Raw genomic sequence first — 23,121 nt, forward strand, 5'->3', positions numbered from 1 at the left:
CCAAAGAGCAAGTATCGTCTGTGGGATCCCTCCCAGGCTTGTGTACTGTGGGCTACTCTGCCTGTCTGACTGACTGACATCCTCTCTGATTCTCCAGACAGACAACACACTGACGTCAATATGGTTCCTCTGTTCTGTCTCGTAGTGGGTCTGTCTGCCGTGGACGGGAACAGCGGCGTCTCGCAGTGCTGGCTGGAAAAGAGCCTTTATCATCCATCTTCTACTGGTTCCCACTGTCGCTTCAGTGATGACTTCCAGTACAGGCTGCCTGCAGTGTACAAACCTGAGATGCTAAGAAACACGTCTGTGTGTTTGTGTGTTTGTGTGTGTGTGTGTGTGTGTGTGTTTGTGTGTGTGTGTGTGTGTTTGTGTGTGTATGTATGTGTTTTCCAGGTATTACTCATGTTATGGGGACCTAATCTGTTTACAGTCACATTATGAGAGCTGGTCTTCCTTTATGGGGACAAAAAACTGCAACATGTTTTAACTTGACCAGGGCTTTACCCTGAAAATACCACAGACTACATAGACAGCGTTGGGGGAAAGGAAGCTAACATAGTAAGTGTAAGTGTGGCTTCAAATACGGCAAATCCACTTCCACAAATACATTTTTCTGCTGAGACTTATGTTGGAAGAATATGAAAATGCTGGCTTCAGTGGAGTCCCCCCACCATTAAAGTCTTTACGTATAAACTCAACTCGCATTCTGGAGAAAATCCCATTTGCTTTTCTGACTCAAAAGGAGAAGGAGGACAAATACTGGGAAAAATGTTACGACTACAATCATACAGACTCTTAGATGGATGTTTGTGTACTGTATGTTTGAATGTCTGCACATTGTGTACTGTGCCTGTGTCTACTAAACTCATATGCACATTAACACCCACCATGTCTACTACATCACGCAAATAGACAACTGTTAGTTACCCTTGTATCCATAAATGACATAAAAGTGCATCGCACACGCACACACACACACACACACACACACACACACACACACACACACACACACACACACACACATATACACACACACAGACACACACACACACACAGTGTATTTCTGCTCCTCTGTCTCACAGTGGTGGTCACCAATGTCCCGTTAAGGTGCTTACAGGGTGGTTAGGCCAGCATGTGTTGCTCTCTACACCTCACTAGGCAGACACACTGAACTGATTCCTCGCTGTCCACAAGGCGAACTAACATCCCACCAAACAGCTGTGCAAATACAACCGGTTTGTCGGCTGCAGTGAGAGGGTGGAGACCAGAGGAGGGTCTGAGAGGCGACAAGGAAGCGCTCCAGGTGGAGAAAACAAGGGAGGACAGGAGGGATGGGGGGGAAAGACAGAAGGAAGGGACAGAAACGCGGAGGAAGATGGAGGGAGTGAGGGCAGAGAGCGGGACAAACTAACAATGGAAACAGGAGAGAAAATATTGAGAGAGTGAGGAAGAGGAGTCCGGGTGAGACAGAGGGAGATCTGTGGACGTCCGGGCGATGACAGATACTTTTCTCATGTGGGTGTGGATCCTTTTATAGCCCTGCCAACTAAAGCAGACAACAGAACAAAAACCCAGGGGACAGAGAGGGGTTTATATGGCCCCATCTGTGTGTGGGAATGTGTGTGTGTGTGTGTGTGTGTGTGTGTGTGTGTGTGTGTGTGTGTGTGTGTGTGTGTGTGTGTGTGTGTGTGTGTGTGTGTGTGTGTGTGTGTGTGTGTGTGTGTGTGTGTGTGTGTGTGCAGTGGTACTTTCGTTAAGGGACCATGACAGTCCTGGCAGAGTGCCCACATTGACTGCGATCAATGACAGTGGTGCATTCATGGATGAAAATGTGAGTGAACGGTTGAATGATTTAATTCACTCATGAGTAAAGGAGTAACAGCACGTCTGAATGCAGCGCACTAACACGAACATACTGCACATTTGTTAATATCAAATCATTTCAAATTTGAAAATGCACACAGGATTCCGCCTCCCCCGTCAATATTTGTCACTCAATGTTTTGCTACAGGCTTCAAACAAGCTGCCGCGGATCCAGAAGTAGGACAGGTATGGTGCGGGATCTCTGGCTGCTTGTGGATCCATTATATGGCCAAACGCCCACAGCAGCAAAAATAAATACGGCAATTTAATTCTGCGCGTTGACATTCCTGTCCAAACAAAACTCTTTGTCGGTGAAGACACACAAAGAAAAGTTTGCATGTCAGTGGGAAATGTGGTTTTTGTTTCTCGTGAAGAGGAGTGAAGGGGATCGACAAAAAGAAAGAGTGCAGGGAGGGAAAAAAAGAACAATATCTCAATCAAATTGGAGTTTCTCTGTGAAGAGCTGCCAGCCGGGAGAAATGGGGCGTCTGCGTCACAGGTTCAGTTCCACCTTCCAGGTGACAGCCCTGCCTGATGCTGTACCCTTGGCTCCCCCGCTCACCTCACCAACCAACAAACACACAAACACAAGCACACACGCAGACAACAAGAGCTAGTTAAAGTAAAAAAAACAGAGGGAAAGGCAGAGGAGGCGAGGAGAAAGTGGGATGTTAGCAAAATAAAAGAAACTGGAATTGGGTGAAAGTAAAAAGTGAGGTGATGTGGCGAGCACGTAAGCAATTTGGGTACATGAACGGGGGGGGGGGGGGGGGGGGGGGGGGGGCTTAAAGGGAACAGCGACAGGAGAGGCAGTGGGTAAAGACCCGGCATCGCTCAAAGGCTGCTCCACCCGCGCTCCTCTCCTCTCGCTATCCCAAATGTTGACAGTACTAGTGCAGAAACCGGCTTTGAAGTGCGCTGAGCTGAAGGGGCGCCGTGTACCATGCATCGCGCTTCGTTTAACAGCGTTACCCACAAAGCATCCCGGGACCTGCTCCTCTCCGCCGCTCTCATTCTCTCCCCCCCCCCCCCCGCTCGCATTGAACCTTTGACAGTGTTTTGATGATGCTGGTGTGGGCAGACACACAGAGTGAAACCAAGGTGGGTGACAGTGAGCAAAGGAAAAGGCAAATAGGCGAGTAAGTGAATGAAGTCAAGAGCGGGGCTAGGTTTTAATGATACTGAGCGGGAAACTCAGCACTTTTTTTGTGACGCCTAACGGAGCATAAGGGTTATTAAATGTTTCCAAGGAAACCCTTTTGTGTACAGTTCAGACAATCGCAGATCGGAGGATTCAGCACTAATGTCTACTGCTGGGAAAGAAGAGGCACGTCAAGGTGACATAAGCCAGTGAGCAACACAAATTACAAAGTACGGAAAGTTTTGCCTGTTAGCTGCTGTGGCACGACACACACACTGAAGAGTGACTAATTGGCCACTTGCGGTGGATTGTTTAAATTTGTCACAAAAGTGGGGAAGGACAAAGCAGAGGAGAGAGAGACAGAGAGAGAGAGAGAGAGAGAGAGAGAGACACCTCTGGTAGACGTGAGTGATGGCATCTGGCAGCGGTTCAACCTTTAACTCTCCCGTCTTTGACCCTGTGTGTGTCCAGCGAGGTTTCATCCTCAACATTAATGTTGTCTAAAAATATTAACCCCACTCCCCGCTGTCCATTAGGCACTAGATTGGAATTCATGCTTATTTTTGTACTGAGGGCTTGATCGGGCTTCTTTACACCAATCATAAAGGGCCACTTGGCATGCTAATTGCCTTGGCCCTATTCATGCACTCCGTAGCTCGCATGGCTAATGGCGTCGTAAAACATACTATTGCGCTGACACCTCCCAAACGCCAAGTAGGGAACACTTAGCACTATAAAGGTGCTCAGCTTGGCCTCGTTTTAGAGGACATGAAGGATTTCTTGATAATGGCCATAAAGATAGCGTACACTGGTCAAAGATCCAAACCAGATACGACAAACTGTTAAGAGGGACAGTGGCTCTTCCGGCCCCCGTCCCCTACACACACCATGTCAGCTCCTAACATTGCTGCTCACAGAGGGACACAATGATTTAGATAAACCGCTCGGATGGTGAAAAGGTTGCTCTGCTTGTTGCAGCTTTCGATGCATCACCAGGGATTGGGGTTTGTAAAGGGTGTTCGACAAGTTATGGGCTCTGTGTCAGGTATTTAAAAACCTTGATTTAATTAAAGTAAATCAAAGTAACCTTCTGCTAACAGCATGATCGAGGAGAAATGAATGTTACTGCTCCTAACTCCAAAGTTTGTTTTATGTACTTGAATATAATAAACAGCAATGGATGATGAAAACAGGGGCTGAAGGCTGCTCCACAGTCTCTGTGTTGCTGTGCGGCTATATACATTATGATGGACCGTGGGCCAGAATGGTTGCCCTTTGTATATAAAGTCATTAGAGCCTCATCGGTCCTGGCTGCACTGAAGCACCTCCAAATGATGCGGAACGGTACCCTGAAATACCCCCAACCTGCCTCACATGCACTATTGCTGGGAGAGCATTAGTGTGTGTGTCTGTGTGCTAATGTATGTTTCTTGGGTCACACCGGGGCCCTGAAATAGCACTTCATTAGTCATCCAGGGTGTCAGGCATAGTAGGCCCCTGCGCCAATGCCAGTGGGTGCCACCGACACGTGCCCCTGAGGGGACGCTCCATTTGGACCCCAACACCTCTCTGCATCGCTGAAAAGCCTCAGGGGCTTAATCCCCGCAGACAGCTATGACCTGGCAAGGCAGGGGCAGGCGTTGAGGTGAACCCACCACCGGAGGCAGCAGCGGGACGCATCGGAGATCAGAACGTTCTGGTCTGTTTTTAGACCAACGACCACAGAACGGGGGGGGAGGGAACTAACCTTACAAGATTCAATGAGGAAGAGAGCAGTACACGTACTTTATCAGCTGACTAAGCAGTGAATCTAAATTTCAATGACATTATATTATTGATACAAATATAACTACCCTGCCTTAAATAATCAGCCTAGTCCAACATTCAATCTACTCTCCTTGTGCTTTCTGTCCTCATTCCTGCTTCCATTTCCATATCTATTCTTACCCCTCTCCTCCGTCTATCACCCACATGACTCAGTAAGTCTCCAAACTGTCAGTGAAACCTGGCAACAATTACCATTCCACCAGCTGCAGCAATAACTGTAACAGTAGCACTTAAAGTCTTACTTATACAGTAGGCACAACTCCAGCAGCATGGGCACCAGACCAGAGCAGCATGTCGGCCCCCACCTTCCCCAGCCAGCAGGCCCTCATTAGGGGCCTTGTAAAGTCGCCGTACCTGCCGGGCCTGGGCCTCCTCGCCGGTCCGCTCTTCCAGGCTCCAGGTGTGTAAGGTGGCTGCACTTTACCAGAGGGGACAGCTTGAGCTCATTTAAGCCGATCACTACCTGCCCTGTGCGTACTGCTGCTGCAGCCCCCAGTAAACTATGAAAGTGTAAAACTGCACGGGGGCAGAAAAGGGGGAGAACACGACGGGCTGGCAGGGGTGTGTAGAGGAGCAAGGATTATGACCCTGTAAAGATGAAAGAAGTCACAGGCAACAAGCGATCAAAGAGGAAGTGTGTTAGCACTGATGTGGCAGGGGATTGGTCTGATGTGGCCCCGGGTCGTTTGGCCTCAGCCAGAGTGTGTGTGCATGTGCGTGTGTACTGAACCCTGCACAGCAGGGCTTAACGGCCACAGCGGACACCATCGGTGCTGGATAACACAACGGCTTTCACAAGCTGCCGCTTAATTGCAGTTTAAACTGCACTTTGTCCTGAGCAGCACAGCACGTTACATTACACACACACAAATATATTTTACCTAGCAAAGCATCTGTCGTCTTCAGCCACAGAGTTAATCTGATCTCACGGTTAATGTAGAAGCAAAACCGCATGGAGCTGGTTAACTGTTGGTTTACACTCCGTTCAAATTACTAGCATAGCTGGGAAATAACAGCCAACGGTAATTGTGTGCGAGTGTATGGAGTCAATCAACCTAGTTATACGCCGGCCACTAAACTCACTTAACCCTGTTATATTACACAGCTCCAGCTTTGTATGTGGAAATTGAATTGGACGTGGAGGTCATTAAAAGCAAAACACAGGAATGACTTTGAATTAATTTGATTAGAAGTCTGTGTGGCTCAACCAAAGGATAGACATTGACAAATAAAAGAGTGCGGAGCCAGCGGCTGAGAGGAGGAAAAAGAACGAGAACAGACAGAGACAGAGGGGATGATAAAGGGAGCCCCTGAACCCTTGCCCATGTCTGGATCCGACAGACGTGTTTGTCAAAACGATATCTTGAAAGATCAAAGTGGACAGTTCACCCACCACTTGTACATCTGAGGGCATTCTGGACAGAAAGTCCAGCAGCTCGTTGTTGTCAATGGTGTAAGGGTCTCGCAGCTTCTTGGTGAATTTGTTCACCCCTGCAGAGAGAAAAACAGATGGGTGGACATGAGCACGACCTGCGTGTCAGACAAGTTATTTAAACCCTCGTGATTGTTGTCGACGCTGGAACACAACAAAGGAACTTGCCTTGCAAAGCCACTAATTTATCCGTCTACCTACTAAATCCACAAATGTCTGTCTCTGTTTGTCTTTGGTTTACGTATATCTGTTCATCTTATCAGCTTCACATTTGTCGTGTGTATTTTTTACGGCCCGAGGAATGTGTTGCAATTGGCGCATATGATACATTCAGTATTAACTAAATTAATTACAGAGCCAGTCTGTCGTTCTTCAAGCAATATTCATATCATCACTTCCTCTTTAGTAATTTATCTTGTTTTGCTGCTTTATATCAATATGAACTACAAAGTTTTTCATTTGTTTCTGATTGTGTCGGTTGCTCTACAAACCTCTGAAACAACCGACATGTGTTATAAGATGTAAAATCTACTTTGCAGAAAAACCAGAGAGGGTGAACACACATTTTTTCTAACTTCACTCTGCAACATGGAGTTTAAATAAAAGGTTTTGCACACAAAGCCCAGCACACACACTATAAAAAGTGATGAGGAAATATTGTAGAACTGTTTGAGGAGGACTAATGACCGGGAATACATCTGAATCCGGATCATTAACACAGACCAAGAGAACAGAACAATGTAACAAGGCAGGTTTAGAACAGGCACCGAACAAGTATCTTTACTGTGCATATGTAGACATTTGCTCACCCCAGGCCAACACGATGTATCGTAGAGGGATGAAGTAAACGATGGTGGTGGCCAATCCGAGAGCCACAATGGCCAGCCAGCTTAAGAAAGGCACGGTCCAGTTAAATGTGCTGCGAAGAGAGAGAGAGAGAGAGAGAGGTGGGAAATGGGCCTGTTAAAATTAGGAGACATGGAAAATACCAGTCCGGCCAAACATGCTGATAAAGAATGTCAACAGGAGGAATAGAAGGTATTTTAATACTTCTGTACTACAACTTCTTCACACTTCTTAGAGGTCGGCATGGCAGAGTCAACACGTGATGGGAGTCGGACCCAATGTTATTCTTTAGCGTCTAATCAGTTAAATTACCTTAACTTTATAACACATGTCCCAAATGTTTCAGTTTGATTACAATTTTGAGAAAAAGAACACATGGGCTCTAATCAAAACAGTCTCCGGCTTTCTCTTTGCTTTTGATGCATCTATATAAAAGTCAGGGCACCTGCAGGAGAGTACAGTGAGTAAAGGGCTTGTGTGTGTGTGCATGTGCAGAGATGTGATTTTCAGTTGAGAGGTCACGCAGGGTTAAGTGAGATGTGACTGATGAAGACAGACTGGCTGCCTTTGTGTCTCAGACTGGCAAGAGGAAGTGGGCCATCCTGGCACTGTGGAAAAAAACAAAAAAACACTGGGCCGTGCGGAGCAAGGCAGAGCGGAGCAGGCCGGGTGCCGAGGAGCCGGCTTACGACTCACTTCTTTATCCTCTCGCCATAGGAGGCCACTTCATCCAGCGCATTCTGCACACTGATGCACACGTCCTGAATGGCATAAATCTTGTTCATGAAGCCCTTTCTCTCCGAGTCCTGCGAGAGGACAGATAGAGATGTAGGCGAGGGAGAAAGAAAGCAAGGGTGAGGTTGGAAGAGATTGGGCGAGACATAGGAGAGACGGGACGAGAGAGACAGAGGGGTGAGGAGACAGAGGCAAGCGAAAACAATACATTTTAAATAGCGTCGAAGATTTGGAGTGAGGCGCCAAATCAACGGATATCCTGCATGAACTGACAGAGCGCTTTCATTCCAGGCAGTAATAGAGATATAAAGTCGGCAGAACAAATCAAAATGTTTTCCTCCTCACTAAAGCTCACACAGGGAAAATTTGAATACGTGAATAGAGAGACAGAATTAAACTGAAAGCCGAATGGATACATCAATCTTCCTCTCTTTCTCTCTCCCTCTCTCTGCTGCTGCCAAGACAGCCAGGAAGACCGGGCAGAGCCCTCTTTTGTTCGGCTGGCTGGCACACTGTGATGATGTCACCAGCCGTGACATCATTATCATTCTTATTAACGCCATCAGCCACCATGAAGAGCTCCTCCTTTGCAACTTTTGGTAGTTGAGCACTTGAGAACGCTGCGTGTGAACTGAGGGCAGGAACCACAAACCAGGCAGGCAACCTAAAATGTGCTCCAACCCACAACCCCCCCCACCTACTGAGACAAAGTGAAACATTTTGAAGAAGTCATGCAACAAGCTGCCTGCTGGCTGACTGACTGACTGACTGACTGACTGACTGACTGACTGACTGACTGACTGGCAGGCAGGGACAGGATGGATGTGGACAGAATGAGGTGACGGAGAGTGATCGAGAGCCGGCTGCTGAGTCGGGACATCAACACGCAGACCGGCTGTGGTGCCTGGATGTGATTGGTGGGCATGCTGGGGAGACAGAAGCAGGACATGACCAGAAGAGGAGGAATATCTTATTACAATCAGAGGAAGGGTTAAGAGATTAGGGCGTCCAGCGGTGCGTTCATATGTGGTCAGTTTGCAGTACGGCGACAGTAAGGGGAATAACAACAAAAGGCTTTACTTATAAGATCATCATGTTCCAGAGGGTAACCTGCCAGCAACTCTCAATCAATCGATCAATCAAACTTTATTAGTATAGCACCTTTCATTCAGGTTAGTTCAGTTCTAAGTGCTTCACAACTACCTGATGAGACACAAAACAAATACAAATGCTGACAATGGCACACCACAAATATTTTGAAAGCAAAAGTAGCAACAAAACAATTGAAACAAGCCAATAAATGGGATAAAACATACAAATAATATTAAGGGACGGATACAATTTAATGAAAATTATAGATTTAATAAAATAATGTCTATAAACCATACTTAATCAAATGCCAGGCTGAAGATACAGGTTTTCAGCTGTAGGGTTTATAATGCCGCTCTAAGGTCTTAAAGTGTTCCAGCAGCTGAAAGCTTAATCACTAAAGGTTTCTGTTTTCTATTGTCGCCTACATGTAGTACATAGTGATGATTTGTAATTTGTCAGGTGATGAAGCAATGTGCACTTTTCCTCTATTGTTGAAAAGATTTAGGAGAAGATTAAGGATGAAGTATAAGACTAGATAAGATTTGTGATTTTTTTACACAGCCTTCTAAATAACGTAACTCAATATAAAGCAACAAGGATGATGAAAGAAACCAAAACAGCAAAAAATAAGTTATTGTTATGAAAGGTTATGGTTCAATCTTCCATGGCCACCGAATACAATATTTCTCTTCTGTTAGAGAACCATCATGTATTGTAATGGCCGTGTTATTGATGAAGATGGATGGACATTAGAGGTAAAACTTGGACTAATCCTGATCATTATACCCAAGGAGGACAGTAAAGCAATCAAAGACACAAAACCTCCAGGACCCCAGAGGCCTTCACCACATTTAGCTCCATGCGAACCCCCCCGACCTCACCACAATCCTCCCACTGAGACCCAGCACTCCCACCCACCGCCCGGCTGCCCCCAAACCCACCCTCTTCTTCTTGTTCGCTGTCCTCGGATCAGATAATGTGAAAAATGAACCATAGAGAGTCACAGGGACCACATGGCCTCCCAAGCAAAACCACACAAGACAAATAGATATAATTAGACAGAGTCCCTGGGTTATTTTTCTTCGCAAATATTTTACAAGACTCCCTTTCTTCCTTCCTCCGTCTCTCCTCCTCTTCTCAGCTCTCTCCTCCGAGTCCATCTGTTTTTCATTCCTCGCTCAAACAAATCTCCGAACGCAGGGTCTATTGTGCTGGGCTGGGTTAGGGCGAGCCGAGCTGAGCCGGGCTGGGCCGGGTCAGGCCTTTTTATTTTCGGGCCCGCACTCAGGGGAGAGTGCTTGAGGGCCAGGGGAGTGGTGTGAGAGAGCGGCGGGGGCGGAGAGGATAGGTCAGAGGTCACCGGAGTATAAACCATTGCCACATGCCCCTCGGACCGCGGTCTGACTCCTATTTCCTGTCTTCAAACACGGCTCAGGGAGGCGGGAGGTAGCAATAACAGAGAGGGCCACGGAGAACCTTGTTTTCCCAGCTTCCCCGCACACTGTGCACATATGGAGCCAGGCAACCTGTTCTTATAACGCAACCTAATATGCACAAACACACACACTCACACACACACACACAGGCACACACACCTTACAGCTATTAGATAAGGTTGATCTGCACACCTGGTCTTGCTGTGTGACTCTACAAACGATATCATCTCCTGACACTGATTAGAGGATGAGGGCCTTTGACTTTTACAAGCAGTTTCCTTCGTACTGGGAAAGTTTCTGTGAGACTGTAATGTGCCCACTGACAGAGAGACAGGACGTGAACACCAGGGGACGACCGACCGCTCAGGCGCTCACAAGGCAAGTGAGCAGGAATCGCTGCAGACACTTAAAATGAGGATCTTCTGATTTACTTCAGCAATTAGAGAAAAGGCACACTTATTTTTAAATATTAAATACCCATATTGGCCTCTAATTCAAACACCATTGCTAAAATTAAAAGAAGCTTTCCGTTGAATTACACTTATAATTTGAACCAGGGGCGGCAAGAGGGGATCCATCTCTTATGATTATTATTAGTAAATCAAGGTTTTGTCATGATTTGTGTGTTGTTATTTTTTTAAATGTGCGTCAAGAGTTAACCACGACCTAACACGTGATTTGTAATGAGAACTTGCTTTTCCAGTCCTGACCAAGTCCGGGTCCCACTCAGACAGAGGAGCAGGGTTATTACAGGAGACTCGTTTATTTCCATCCGTCTCTTCCTGTGTGTGTCAGGGAAACTAAGTAGCTTTGTTTGGAGACCTGAAGGCTCGGCTAATAAAGAGAAGTCTCTGAGGCCGCTTGCTCTGACTTGGCTTCGGCAGCAAGTCATGTTAATGCTCAAAGAATGCTACAAATCCCAACACTTCTGACAACGGCGCTCTGATGGATGCTGCTACACGGCCTGACTCGTGCAGACAGATAGCATAATAAGGCTGCCTAATGAGTTTAGCATCACGCGTTCTGATAGACTGCGAGCGTAGATTCATCTGTAATGTGTTAACGCCAACGACACGTTACGGTAACTGCCAGTTCAGTCTGCGCTCTACAAATTATCACTGGAGATGACAGAGCACTCACTCTCGACTGTTTCACCCATTGAAAAAATTATACCTCTCTGTCAGGTACATACAGTAAACCATGTTTCCCTGTATATACAAAGTACAGTACAGTGCATACTGCATTACACAACATGCAATGCCATTAATTTTTTTATTTTTTTAAATGATCTAATCTCAGAGATTGTTCTCTGCAGCAACTGCTCTACATCTGATACAAAACAACGGAAGCATCATGATTGCGTGCACTGCTCAGCAGGAGCAGCATGATCAGGTCAAAATATATATGCAAGAATATCAAAACCCTGCATATAATTAGGTATTCACAGTTGTGGGTTGACCGAATATATAAGAAGCAAGAATATCGACTGGTTGGAACATCAGCACTCTGCTAATGGTTGGTAATTTGTGTTTCTGCAATACATTCTCGAATAGCTAATATAAACACAAAGGAATCTGCCTTCATTATTCATTCTCTTTTCATGTGCGGTGGTTTATCGCTTCTATGAAAGATCCTTTTTTATAATCTACTGTATAGAAAAGTGTGATGTGAGTTCAGGGTAAAGTGCAGAGCAATTTAATACCATGTTTTAAATATAAAAAACTGCATTGAGACTATGAATGACGTTCTTTGACATTAATTAACTCCAATTAAGTTGGTGATGGTAAATATGAACTGATTTATTGCGCCTTGTTTGCAAAAAGCTGCAAGTAGTAATTCCATAAGTGCCATTTAAGGACAATATCTGCATTTTTTGTGGTTATGTCCAAAGTTTGCATCATTGTTTGGATGTGTGATATGAAATCTCAGCCGAGCACCCGTCAGTTCAGCACTGAGCCGCCCTGCGTAAGAGTGCGCGAAGCAGGCTGCATCATGGGAGCGCTCCCATCAGGAGAGACAGAGGCGAAGAAGGCTCGTTAAAGTGATTCAAGTTGTTTGCATGTGTTAAGAAGAAACAACCCACAGTGACACTATGAGAGCCCAGGGAGACACACACATACACACACACACAGACACACACACACAGAAACAGCCCACTCAGGCTAACCACAGTGCACTTGCTGGTAAACTGTGGTAAACAAATGTGGTAAACTCCTTGAAACGCTTGATTAAATATTTAACAAAAGAATGATTCCCAATGCCTCTGTGTACTCGACTGCTCCACTTCTCTTTCAGAGCATCGCGGCAGAGTGCGTCTCTATGCAAAAGTGCAAAGTGAGCAGTTGTAAACTTTGCAAAGACAGTTTGTTCTGTACTGACCTAAGGCCCCGAGCCAAACAAGAGAGAGGTCACTGAGGACTGTTGGGATGGACTCATATCTGTCCTATATCTGCTAGGTGGAAATAGAGAGAGCCATTTGAGACTGTTTTAACCTCCGACTGCGGCGCTCTCCCTGCTGAGTTGCCAAGAAAATGATAAACCTAACAGTTATAATGCAGCAGCATATATCCCATCACATTACAAAATGAGTCTGAACCCCAACTGGCTCCTGCTCATTGCTGCTGTGCTAAAATTGCACCTGTTTTTCTTTGTTTTTCCTTTTTTCCTCTCTCAGTCTGGCAGCACAGTAAAAATTGAAATGTCATATAAAATGTGACAGGATGCTAATATGTGGCTCCCAAAGGGCGTCTGAAAGCGTTGTTGTTGATTTTGGGAGAGTCAGGACCCCTCCCATTTTCACTCGAGGAAAAGAAAAAATTTTTTGTTGCTAAAGTTGAGGAATGCTTTTGGGGCAATAGATAAATTAAATTTCCAAAGCCTGTGCAGGGATTAGCAATGACAGGAAAATGAAGAGTGCATGCAGTTATCAATTACTGTATATTTTTAAACTAGATACGTATGTATCCCCAAAAAAATATAATTTATGAGAAAGAAAACTGAAATCAACTAAATACAAAAATATATGGTTGCATTCAGTTGAACAAATCGTATTTTTGGTACCAGATGTGAGTAACAATTCTGAGTCAAAATAATACAATGTTCAAATTGTCTACCTTCAAAATAAGGCTGGTATCATGAGCAATGAGTGCATAGTAATGGTCATGTTTCTATTGTGAGTTAAATGTTAACAAGACAGGACAATTTAAATAGTTTGGCTAAACAGGGGCCGATATAGACAAACTACTGCCCTTAAAAATAAATCTCATATCTTCCATCAGTGTCATTAGTATTACAAACTCTACTGTGGAGCGATAAGTCACACATTTCACCAACTGGGATTTGAAAATAGTTCCTCAGGGGGTAAAATAAAAAAGTAAAAAAAGACTTGGGGACCTAGTGGCCTAGAAGAACATCTCCCCACTGCCAGCATATGACAGAAAGATGGGACAAAGGCCCAGCCTCAGAGACCAGCATGCACCCTGGCGTCCCGCCAGCGCCACGTGAAAGACGCGGATGTTAATTTGATTATAAGATTTTTATGTATTAAACACAATACCTAATCCACGAGCGAATTGGGGGGAATACATCTCTATTTCACCTCCTTCTCTTTTTTTGATCACAAACACATAAATATCTGTTTATCCTGAGCATTGAGATGCGCTGCCTGTCCTCCTGGCTTTCATCAGGCCACGAGGAGACGTGGAGCGGCGTGCCCTCTCCCACGGGCCCACGGGGATGTGAGGGAAGAGCTTAGGAAGTGTTTCTGTGTGTATCAGAGGAACACAAAGATTTCTATGAGAATATCTTTGTTGGCTGAAGGTTTGCGCCGACAAGGCCAAAGTCAAACTGCACTATGACTGTCAGCTGAAGGTGGAGCGGACAGACAACGCTCTCCAGCACTAATTAATCTCTTCACCCAGCCCAGTCCCATAGCGAGGATAAATATACACGTATGTAAAAGAGAGGGATGGAGGGGACGAGAGAAAGAGGGAATAAAAGGCAGAGGTGTTGGTGGTGACTTATTTTCAGTTTGACCTCTGTTTCCTCTTCTAAAGAGAAAGGTCTCCGGTTTTATGAGTGTGCGCTTGTGTGCACGTCTCTAATGTGTCTGGGTGACGGGAGGTTGTTTGCCGCTGATCATCTTTTCCAACCTCCATCTACCCCCGGGGGCCTCCCATCACCTCCACCACACCAGCAACTCCATCAGGCTCAAGGTCGGCCATGACACACACACACACACACACACACACACACACACGCACACACACGACGGCCACCCTGTACCTTCTGCACTTGATCACTTCCCCTTCCTCACCTCCTGCTGAATGCCACCCAACCCCTGCACCCCCCCCCACCCTGCCTCACCTCTGCTCCCCTGCTCCTGCTCTCTCCTTCCCCGGGATCCATGCCTGGCAGTGTGTGATGAATGGGACAACATTACTCTTGTCCTCTGTTGGCCTGGTTAAGCAGCTCCAGCCCATCTCCCCCCCATCCGTCTGTCAGACTGCTCTGTCTATTTGTCTGTCTCAGTGTCTCCGTCTGTGCTGACTTACAACAGAAAAAGTAAAGGGAAAGAACATATGGGCTTTTGTGTCTTTAGATACGGTGCAGAATATAGATAATTATGTCAGAAATGTATTTTTAAGATACATACTTTTTTGATTCTGTAAGGAGGAAAATGCCTCCACAAGAATATATTCTATTTTCAATTTAATTCTTTTTTTTTTAACAAATTAAATCATATCTTGGTCTTGTTTGGGTTAAATTAGATTTGATTCATCACCTTGATCTGTAAAACTTGCAAACTTTGCCATACTTTTAATTACAGCTCCATGTTCACGGGGAGACAGGCGACAGAAACTGTTGTAACAGCCACTGTTTTAAACTCTGTTTTGGAAAGGGGAAAAAAAAAACGACAGAGCGAGAGTGCATCGCTATGAAGTGAAGGGATCACGTCTTCAAAAAAGTAAATAAAATATGCATCCTCTCTGTGCTCATTACAGATTTATGACTCTTGTTAAAAGAAAAGGTGGCGGCTGCCTCCTTGCATGTCTGACTTTCAAATTCAGACGACACCGCTGTCAAGTGTTGTGCTCCACATTCCGTCCAATGAGAGGCCGGGAGGGCTGAGCGTGTGCCATCCTCGACATCCTATCCGGTGAGAGTCTCGGAGAGAGTTACTTTGGGGCGGATGAGAGCGCATGAGAACTCCTCACCTACAGTGCAGCGAGTGCTCGTCGACGTGCTTTGATGCATAGTTCATCAGACAGGAAGTTGAGTTGCTTCAGCCGCTTGTGTGCATGTGTTTCAGAACAATAACAGTTGGGGGAGAAGACATTGCTGCATTAGGCATAATGAGCAGTGGGATTTGCTTTAGTAATATGAGATAGTTTGACTGTCTCTGGAGCAACTATTTAGAAAAAGTGTGTTCAAATCCACGACACACACACACACACACACACACACACACACACACACACACACACACACACACACACACACACACTCATCCCCTTAGGGCTCTGAAACTCATTAGAAGATTATAAGGGTTATAAAGTGTGAAAACAACTGTTATATCTGAGAGAGATGTAATTAGTGCTTTTAAAAAATATCTCAATCTAAAAGTTTATTTTTGGCAACAAAAATAAAAGTACAATAAACTACTACGAGATTTGATTCCCCTATGGTGCCTGTCAATTTACAATTAAATGTTTAACACAAGTACAAATACTCTCAAGTCAATCCCAGTGTCACCCGTGAAGTACCCCAGACACCAGAAGTCCCACAAGAAGAAACAAAGTTGTCACACCTCAATCTACAGCCCTAACGTCACAGTCTAAAAGGTCTACAGTGCCACAGGGAAGTCACACAGGAACACGCAGCCCTCCATGCTGGAGCTCCACTAAGGTCCCCATCACCTTGGTGAGCAGGCACAGGCGGAGGCCTCGAGGTGGGGTTGAGGTTGCGGGCCGAGCGTGCAGTGCGTGGGTGTTAATTGAGACGCGGACAGGGAACAGGTGCTGTGGACACAAACCCCCGACAAGACGTAGACAGAGGCCGCTGGACAGACGATGAACTAATAGGAAACCGGAAAACAGCGACACACACCATCAGGAGTCAAGTGCCAGAGCCACACACATGCCCACTTACCACCATCGTTCGTATCCACTCAAAGTGCCAGGAAGCCAACATATCCTCGAGGATATGGTTTTTATCACAGCCATCCTCCCAGGGGCCTGGTTTAGGGTCCTTGTGGATAGATTACAGTGAGATTTTCTCTTTACAACCCATAGAAATTAAGGTGAAAGGGTTAGAGAGAAAAAAATACTGGATGCTTCACAAGTGGGGTCTTGAAGAAACAAGGCTGTGCATTGTGTGTGTATAATATTGTCTCCCACCAAAACGTAGGCATTTTACAATACTCACCTTTGTTTAGACTTTTGTTTTTGATAGGTACAAACAGGATGGATTTAAAAGCCACGTGAGGCTTTTATTTGGTGAATTCTTTCATAAAGCGATATGCAGAGGAACATCTAGTCTAATATATCAACAATGAGAGTAAATACTCAGTAAATGGTGTTAAAGTGCAGGTATACTTAATAAAACTACAATAAAAGAGTCAAAGTGGAAAAAAATGAATTTAAATAACAAAAAAAAAAAGAGTTAAAGTAGAAGTGTTAAGAGAAAGACGGAGTCGGGGAATGAGGGAGAGATGACAGCAGAAGACAAAGCAAGAGATGTGTATCTGGGGGGAATAGAAAGAGTAAGGGATGATCCACCTGATGTATGTGTGTAACAAAGAGGGAAAAACCAACAAACAATGCAGTGTGTTTTGCATAGAGAGACAATGCCCCTGCATGCCTCTTTCACCCTCCTTTTTGTTTTCATGCCTCTCTCTATTAGCCAAACATGATTAAAATGCAGTTCCTACCAGCGTCTCTGCTGAACAATGGAAAAAGCACACACACACACACACACACACACACACACAAAGTGAGACGGGAAAAAAAATGAAGCTGAAAAGTCAAAAGCATCTTTTACAGCGTGACGCTTTTCATCCTTCACAGGCGGCGAGAAGAAAAGAACACAGACATTCAAACTTTTTCCCCCCCCCCCCCCCTCAGCTTCTGAGAACACCCCCTTGATACCAGAGGACAACCCCGCTCAATAGCTTCCCCCCAGAACCATTTGCAGAATTGCAGTCACACTCTTTTTCTTTTCTTTTTTTGCAGAACATTGATATAATTCCCAGTGCTCTCTTTAGTCCAATTAAATTATGCCAAGTCACTATCTGACTACCCGATCAGCGCAGTGCCGTGACTGGGACAGAGAGGGGGGCGCCGGGGCTCGGGGAAGGTGCAGCGTGGCGCCGTATGCTATCTGGAGATAAGTCGGGGGAAAAACTGTTTTAACCATATTCACACTGAGTTAAAGTGTGTGCCTTATTTAACATTTCATGGAGCGGAGAGCAGAGGCACTCGAGGCGCTCGCTTAATGGTACACAGAGAAAAAGTAGGAAGCTGTGAGATAGATAGGGGGGGGGGGGGGAGACAACAGACAGACAATGTATGTTAAAAAGCAGGCCTGCAGGATGGGAAGTGGTGAAATGCGCTGATCCCATAGCCAATTAATAAACACACACGTGTGGGATTGTGCGTGTGTGAACATGTGTGTGCATGAGTCATATCTACAGGGAACGCACCAGAGGGCGGAGCGGCTGCCTCGGCAGTACAGATGAGGGGGATAAAGAGATATTGGGGGGTATGAAGACGAGCGTTTGGCAGGAGAGATGAAGAAACAGAGAGGATCTTGTATTCTCAGTCTCATGTGCACAGCGGAGTCATCGGTAAGACTGCCAAGCGATAAGGAAAACACCATTAGCCTCCACCAGATGTGCATCCAAACTTACTGTAACCTTTTTGTGACCAGGGGTTTGCTTAATTACCACATTGAGACTATTAATTGAATGTCATGTAAGATGTAAATACACGACAGAAATCTATCCTCAATTCTTCAGAATGGTATCATGACCCCGCGTGACATAATTAATAAGCCGATGCCTAAAAGGGACCAAAGTAGTCGTGGAAAGTGGTTTGACCTTCAAATTGGAAGAAGAAAAAAAATGTAATTGCTGATTCCTGTTCAAGAACTGGGTAAATAAATTGGCCTTAATAATGGTTAAAAGTTCAGATTGTACAGATCAATAATAGCTAATGAATAATATCTACTCTGCGTTTACCATCCACTGTGCACGTGAGGGAGATGGAAGAGGAAAATGAGCGAGAAACGGGAGACAGGAAAGTAGCTGCATTTGTGTGTGTGTGTGTGTGTGTGTGTGTGTGTGTGTGTATGTTTGTGTGTGTGTGTGTGTGTGAGCAAGATAGAGATAGATAGACGCAGGGAGAGAAAGAGAGAAGGAGTGCACCGAGCAGTAAGCCCGTGAGCAGGACATGATTGCAATGTGTATCTTATCGGTGTCAGGTCCTCCTGAGGCTAGTGGAGCCTAGCTGAGCGGAGCACGAGCGCTTCAGTGACCAGTCAACCGTGTGAGGGGTAATCTCCTCGCTCAGTCTCTCCCTCTCTCTCTTACACACACACACTCCGTTTTTTTCCAGTAAGCCCCCCCTCTCTCTCTCTCCTCTGGGAGGCAGTTGAGCCACTCCAGCAAAGGCGCTCACACAAACACACAAACATATCGAAGCGCACAAACAGTTGCACCCATGCAGAGCCGCAGGTGATTGCCTCATGCCAGCTCTGGACGGTCACCCCACAGGTGAGAGGGAGACATCACAGGCTAGATTGCACACTGAAGCCCCTGCAGCCAGGAGCCTGTATATATAGCACCGGGTTGGAAAAGCTGCACCTCCCTCTACCTCATTCTCTCTCATTATTTTAAGCTGAATCGGAAGAAATTGAATTGGCAGAAAAAACACAGGGGGAAACATATAAAACTCAGAAAAAGTAAAAATAAAAATCTTGGGGTTGTAACGATAGACAGTTGTTGCTTTCCACCTCTCCCCAGGGTCAGGGCCCTGGTATTTGCATGAATGAAGCCATTTCCTGTGTTTTAATGTACAAATGTGTTCCATCTAACATGACAAGTCAAAATGTCTGCCACAATAAAAGTCTGTTAGATTATGGATGAAAATGCTCTCAACATAATTTTCCAAAACAAAGTCAATAATCTCCAATCTCTGATTATAATAATACATAATCAGTGTTACTAGGAAGGAGATGAACATGGCACAAGGTTGACCAAGTCAATAGTAAGTTCTGGTAGTAATCCTTCATTCAGGTGTTTGATTTTATTTCTAGTAATATAACTGTGATGTTACTGAACTTCAGTCATGTATTACTTGTAGAACAGCGAGAGAGAATAATGAATATATAGATATCAGATAATAAGGTGTATTTAACGACAGCATATTGGATACATTTTCAGAGCACGTCCAAAATAGAGATAGAAAAAAATGGAACGGTGTATAATTTCATCTCCATTCAATATCTCCTATTAGGAAGACGCATATAAACTGCAGAGAAGGATAATGACAGTGTGCTGGTGACACAGTGATTCTTCCACCATTACATTACACTCACACGCATTGAAAAGGGTTCTGCATTAAGACCAAGTGGTTCTTTTGGACCATCTGAATCTACAGTGTGAAAACCCTATTCATCTTAAAAGCCTCTTTACTGTAGCCCACTGACTTTCACAGGGCATATTTGTAGAGTTTTATTTTGAAGCATCCATTTTTACTCTGTGTGTTCCATCTATGTACTGCATCACTAATGAGCTTCGGAAAGAAATGCACCTGCATCCTGCCACCGTGTTTAAAATTAGTCTTTATTGAAAATTGAGGTTAAAAACTGGGGCATATTTCATGCATGTGTGTGTTTGTGTGTGTGTGTGTAGGCAATAGGAATCGAGCCACATTCCACATCGAAGGTCAGCACACACACTCAAACACAAAACGCTGGGGAGTCAGGGAGAAGGAGAAGAAAAAAAATGGTTCATGTCTGACATTCCTCGAGCCGTCATGTGCCTGCCTGTTTGGCTTTAACAACTGAGCCATCCCCATCAATTAGTCTTGATGTTGGACTTTCATTGAGATTAAGTGACTAATATCAATGCTTGCTCACAAGAAAGACACTTTCCACGTCTGCCCAACAATCTGTTAAGTCAAAACACATGTGGTGATCCAAGGCAAAAAGCCTGCAAGGGGTCCTCTCTGCAATGAAAAACAGGTGCTCTACTTTTTGGCCATGTAATACCCCATTTAGCCTCTGGAGCAAAGGTTATCCAGCTAATAGCTGCCTTGTGGTGCGCTGGGAAGAGCCGCACATGGTCGGAGTAAACATCTGGGACAGATTGTACATACTTGCAACATATGCTTCAAGTTCAATTAAAATGAGGCCTTGGCACATTTATTAATCTTTTTTACCTCTTCTCTCCTTTCTCTTCTTCCTTCTCTCCCCTAAAGGCCTGTGCCATAAAAGAGGCCTCCTTTGACCCGTCCTTAATACTTGCTCATACAATCTCTAGTTACCTCACATCCAATGTAAAAGACTGCATGTGCAATGTTAAAAAGACAAATTTGTTAAGCCTTGAAACTCCATTTGTTCTCCGACACCAGGCCGGTGGGAGAGCAAAGGGAAGAGAGATAGAGAGAATATGTGTCAGAATGAAAGGGAAACAATGCAGGGAAGGCGACGATTGAAGGAAGAGAGGAAGGAGAGTGGGAGGAGAGAGAGATGTAGGTGAAGAAAAAAGAAAAAATGCCCCCTTTCAACTTCCCTACAGCTCAAATGAAATGCAAACAGTCGAGGGGAGCAATAGATCAAAATGTATGAAGCCAGAGTTGGTAAATTGTAGCCTTTGTGGCGGCTGCGCTATCCGGCATCCCAGCGCTGTGTGAGCGCAGAGAGCAGGGCCCGTCTTCTGTGGAATAATCAGTTTGGCACCAAATCTGACGGCGGCTGCACAAGCTGCCGCTGCACCTCATTTCAATATGAAAGTCCAAAAATGTATTTCATATAATCTGCAGCTTTTCAAATGCCGGTATTTGTATTTTATTTTCCCTGAGAGGAGGTCCGAAAACGCAGCAGCGGAGGGCAGATGTGAAAAAGGGGTTAAGAAGAAATGGTTCAAGGTTGCCTGGTGCATATCCTCAGTCGGCGGCCCCCCCACCACCCCCTGTACGTTTCAGCCTTGGAACTTCACAGCCATGAAACTTTGCCTCGGCATCTCTGTGGGAGAGGATGTAATGCTCACGTATCGTTGTGCACTCATCGCCCAACTGTTGACTGATTGCCTGACTGGCTGACTCACCGGCGGGGATGACTATTTGGCCATCTGCACTGTAACACTTTCTTTTTAACCCTTTCGTTACCTCCTTGCACTTACGACCCTCGGAGAGAGGCTGCAGCGAGGTTGCAGTTGCATAAGTTCATTCGGCCCACACTGTCTCCTGGAGCTAAAATCATTTTCAAATATCAAATTTCCTGGTCAAAGGCCTGGACAATTACCATTACAAACAGTAGTGGTAATTGTTTTGCTCCAAAAAGATTACCAAGCCAGATCAGGCAAATTACCACATCTTAGCCTGCTAACCTTCATATTGCCGGAGTGCGGCTGCAAGGCATCGAGTATCAGCTCGAGTAATTTCAGATTCCAGACTGTGAATTTTTGCACAGTGAACGGTTTGAACTTCACTTAAAAGCTAAAGTTAGGATTTTTGCTCCAGTCGGATCAAACAGTGAATTATTTTTTGCCTCAGACAACCGAGTGTGTGGATAAATAGCTTTTCCAGCGCAATTACCATTAGCAAGTGGAACATTGACAAGGTGCTGCGTCCTATCCACTGGCATTTGTTTCAGTGGCTCGTCCTACAGCGTAAACGCACAGAGGCAGTAAAGCAGCCACCTGTTGTTACATGATAGTGTCTGGACAAGCCCAGATGCTGTTTTACTGGGACATAAAGGAGCAGTGAATGGACCTAAATACCTAACTAAGCATTTATATGGGTGTATGTTCTCAGGTAGCTGTCGATGTCGGTAAACGTAAATTCAACTTAGTGTTATATGAAGGGAAAAAACAAGATGGTGCAGTAAACGACACCACAGAAGTAAAAAAAAAAAAAGGCTAAGGAATATGCCATGTGTTCCAGCTACAGAGAAAACTTTTTTAAAAAAAGGTTAAAAGGTTGTACAATCTCTGAACATGTGTTTACGCCTCAGGCTGCCAGAATAACGGAGCAGGGGAGGAGTTGGGAGGGGGAGATGGAGTCATTTCATTTGTCTGTTTGCGTTTCCGGTCCGTGAAGCAGTGTCAACCCCTCCCGAGGCAGTGTGCCAATGAGTGTGTGCGTGTGTGTGTGTGTGTGTGTTTGTGCGACTGAGTGAAAACGTGTTTATGTTGGGGAGCATCACTGACACTAGACATAATTACCTTGTCATCTTTGTCAAAATCCTCATCCTCGTCGTCCAGCAGGTCCTCCATCGCTTGCTGACAGTCGCAACATGGAAAAGGGGAAAAAGGAAAGAAAGAGAAACGAGAAATATAAATGTTTACGCAACGGCTATAATGCAGATAAACATTAGATAACACAAGGGTGAACCTCATCAGAGCAGCCGCGGAGGCATATTAAAGCTGATTGGTTATGCTTATGTCTGGCAAGAGTCTTTAAATGAGTATGGAACGGGCTGTGGAACTATTGGTTTGGTGTGTGCTAATATGTCATGAGCCT

The 23,121-nt window shown here is 45.2% G+C and overlaps 1 protein-coding gene across 7 annotated transcripts in view; it reads right to left on the reverse strand.

Annotated features, from left to right (window-relative positions):
- The window catches only part of mctp1a (multiple C2 domains, transmembrane 1a), a 134,116-nt gene that overhangs the window by 2,293 nt on the left and 108,702 nt on the right, over window positions 1–23,121 (reverse strand). For 5 of the 7 annotated variants that reach the window (XM_053420886.1, XM_053420880.1, XM_053420882.1 and 2 more), the window contains exons 16-20: window positions 22,824–22,880; window positions 16,526–16,624; window positions 7,809–7,918; window positions 7,076–7,185; window positions 6,228–6,325 (exon numbers count right to left, since the gene is read on the reverse strand). In XM_053420886.1, the coding sequence (XP_053276861.1) occupies window positions 6,228–6,325; window positions 7,076–7,185; window positions 7,809–7,918; window positions 16,526–16,624; window positions 22,824–22,880 (474 nt within the window). Of the gene's footprint in view, window positions 1–6,227; window positions 6,326–7,075; window positions 7,186–7,808; window positions 7,919–16,525; window positions 16,625–22,823; window positions 22,881–23,121 lie in introns of those variants that run through there. The other 2 variants (XM_053420881.1, XM_053420883.1) reach the window with 2 other exon arrangements.

This window comes from Pleuronectes platessa, chromosome 4 (genome assembly GCF_947347685.1).
Source record: "Pleuronectes platessa chromosome 4, fPlePla1.1, whole genome shotgun sequence".
Taxonomy (NCBI): Eukaryota; Metazoa; Chordata; class Actinopteri; order Pleuronectiformes; family Pleuronectidae; genus Pleuronectes; species Pleuronectes platessa.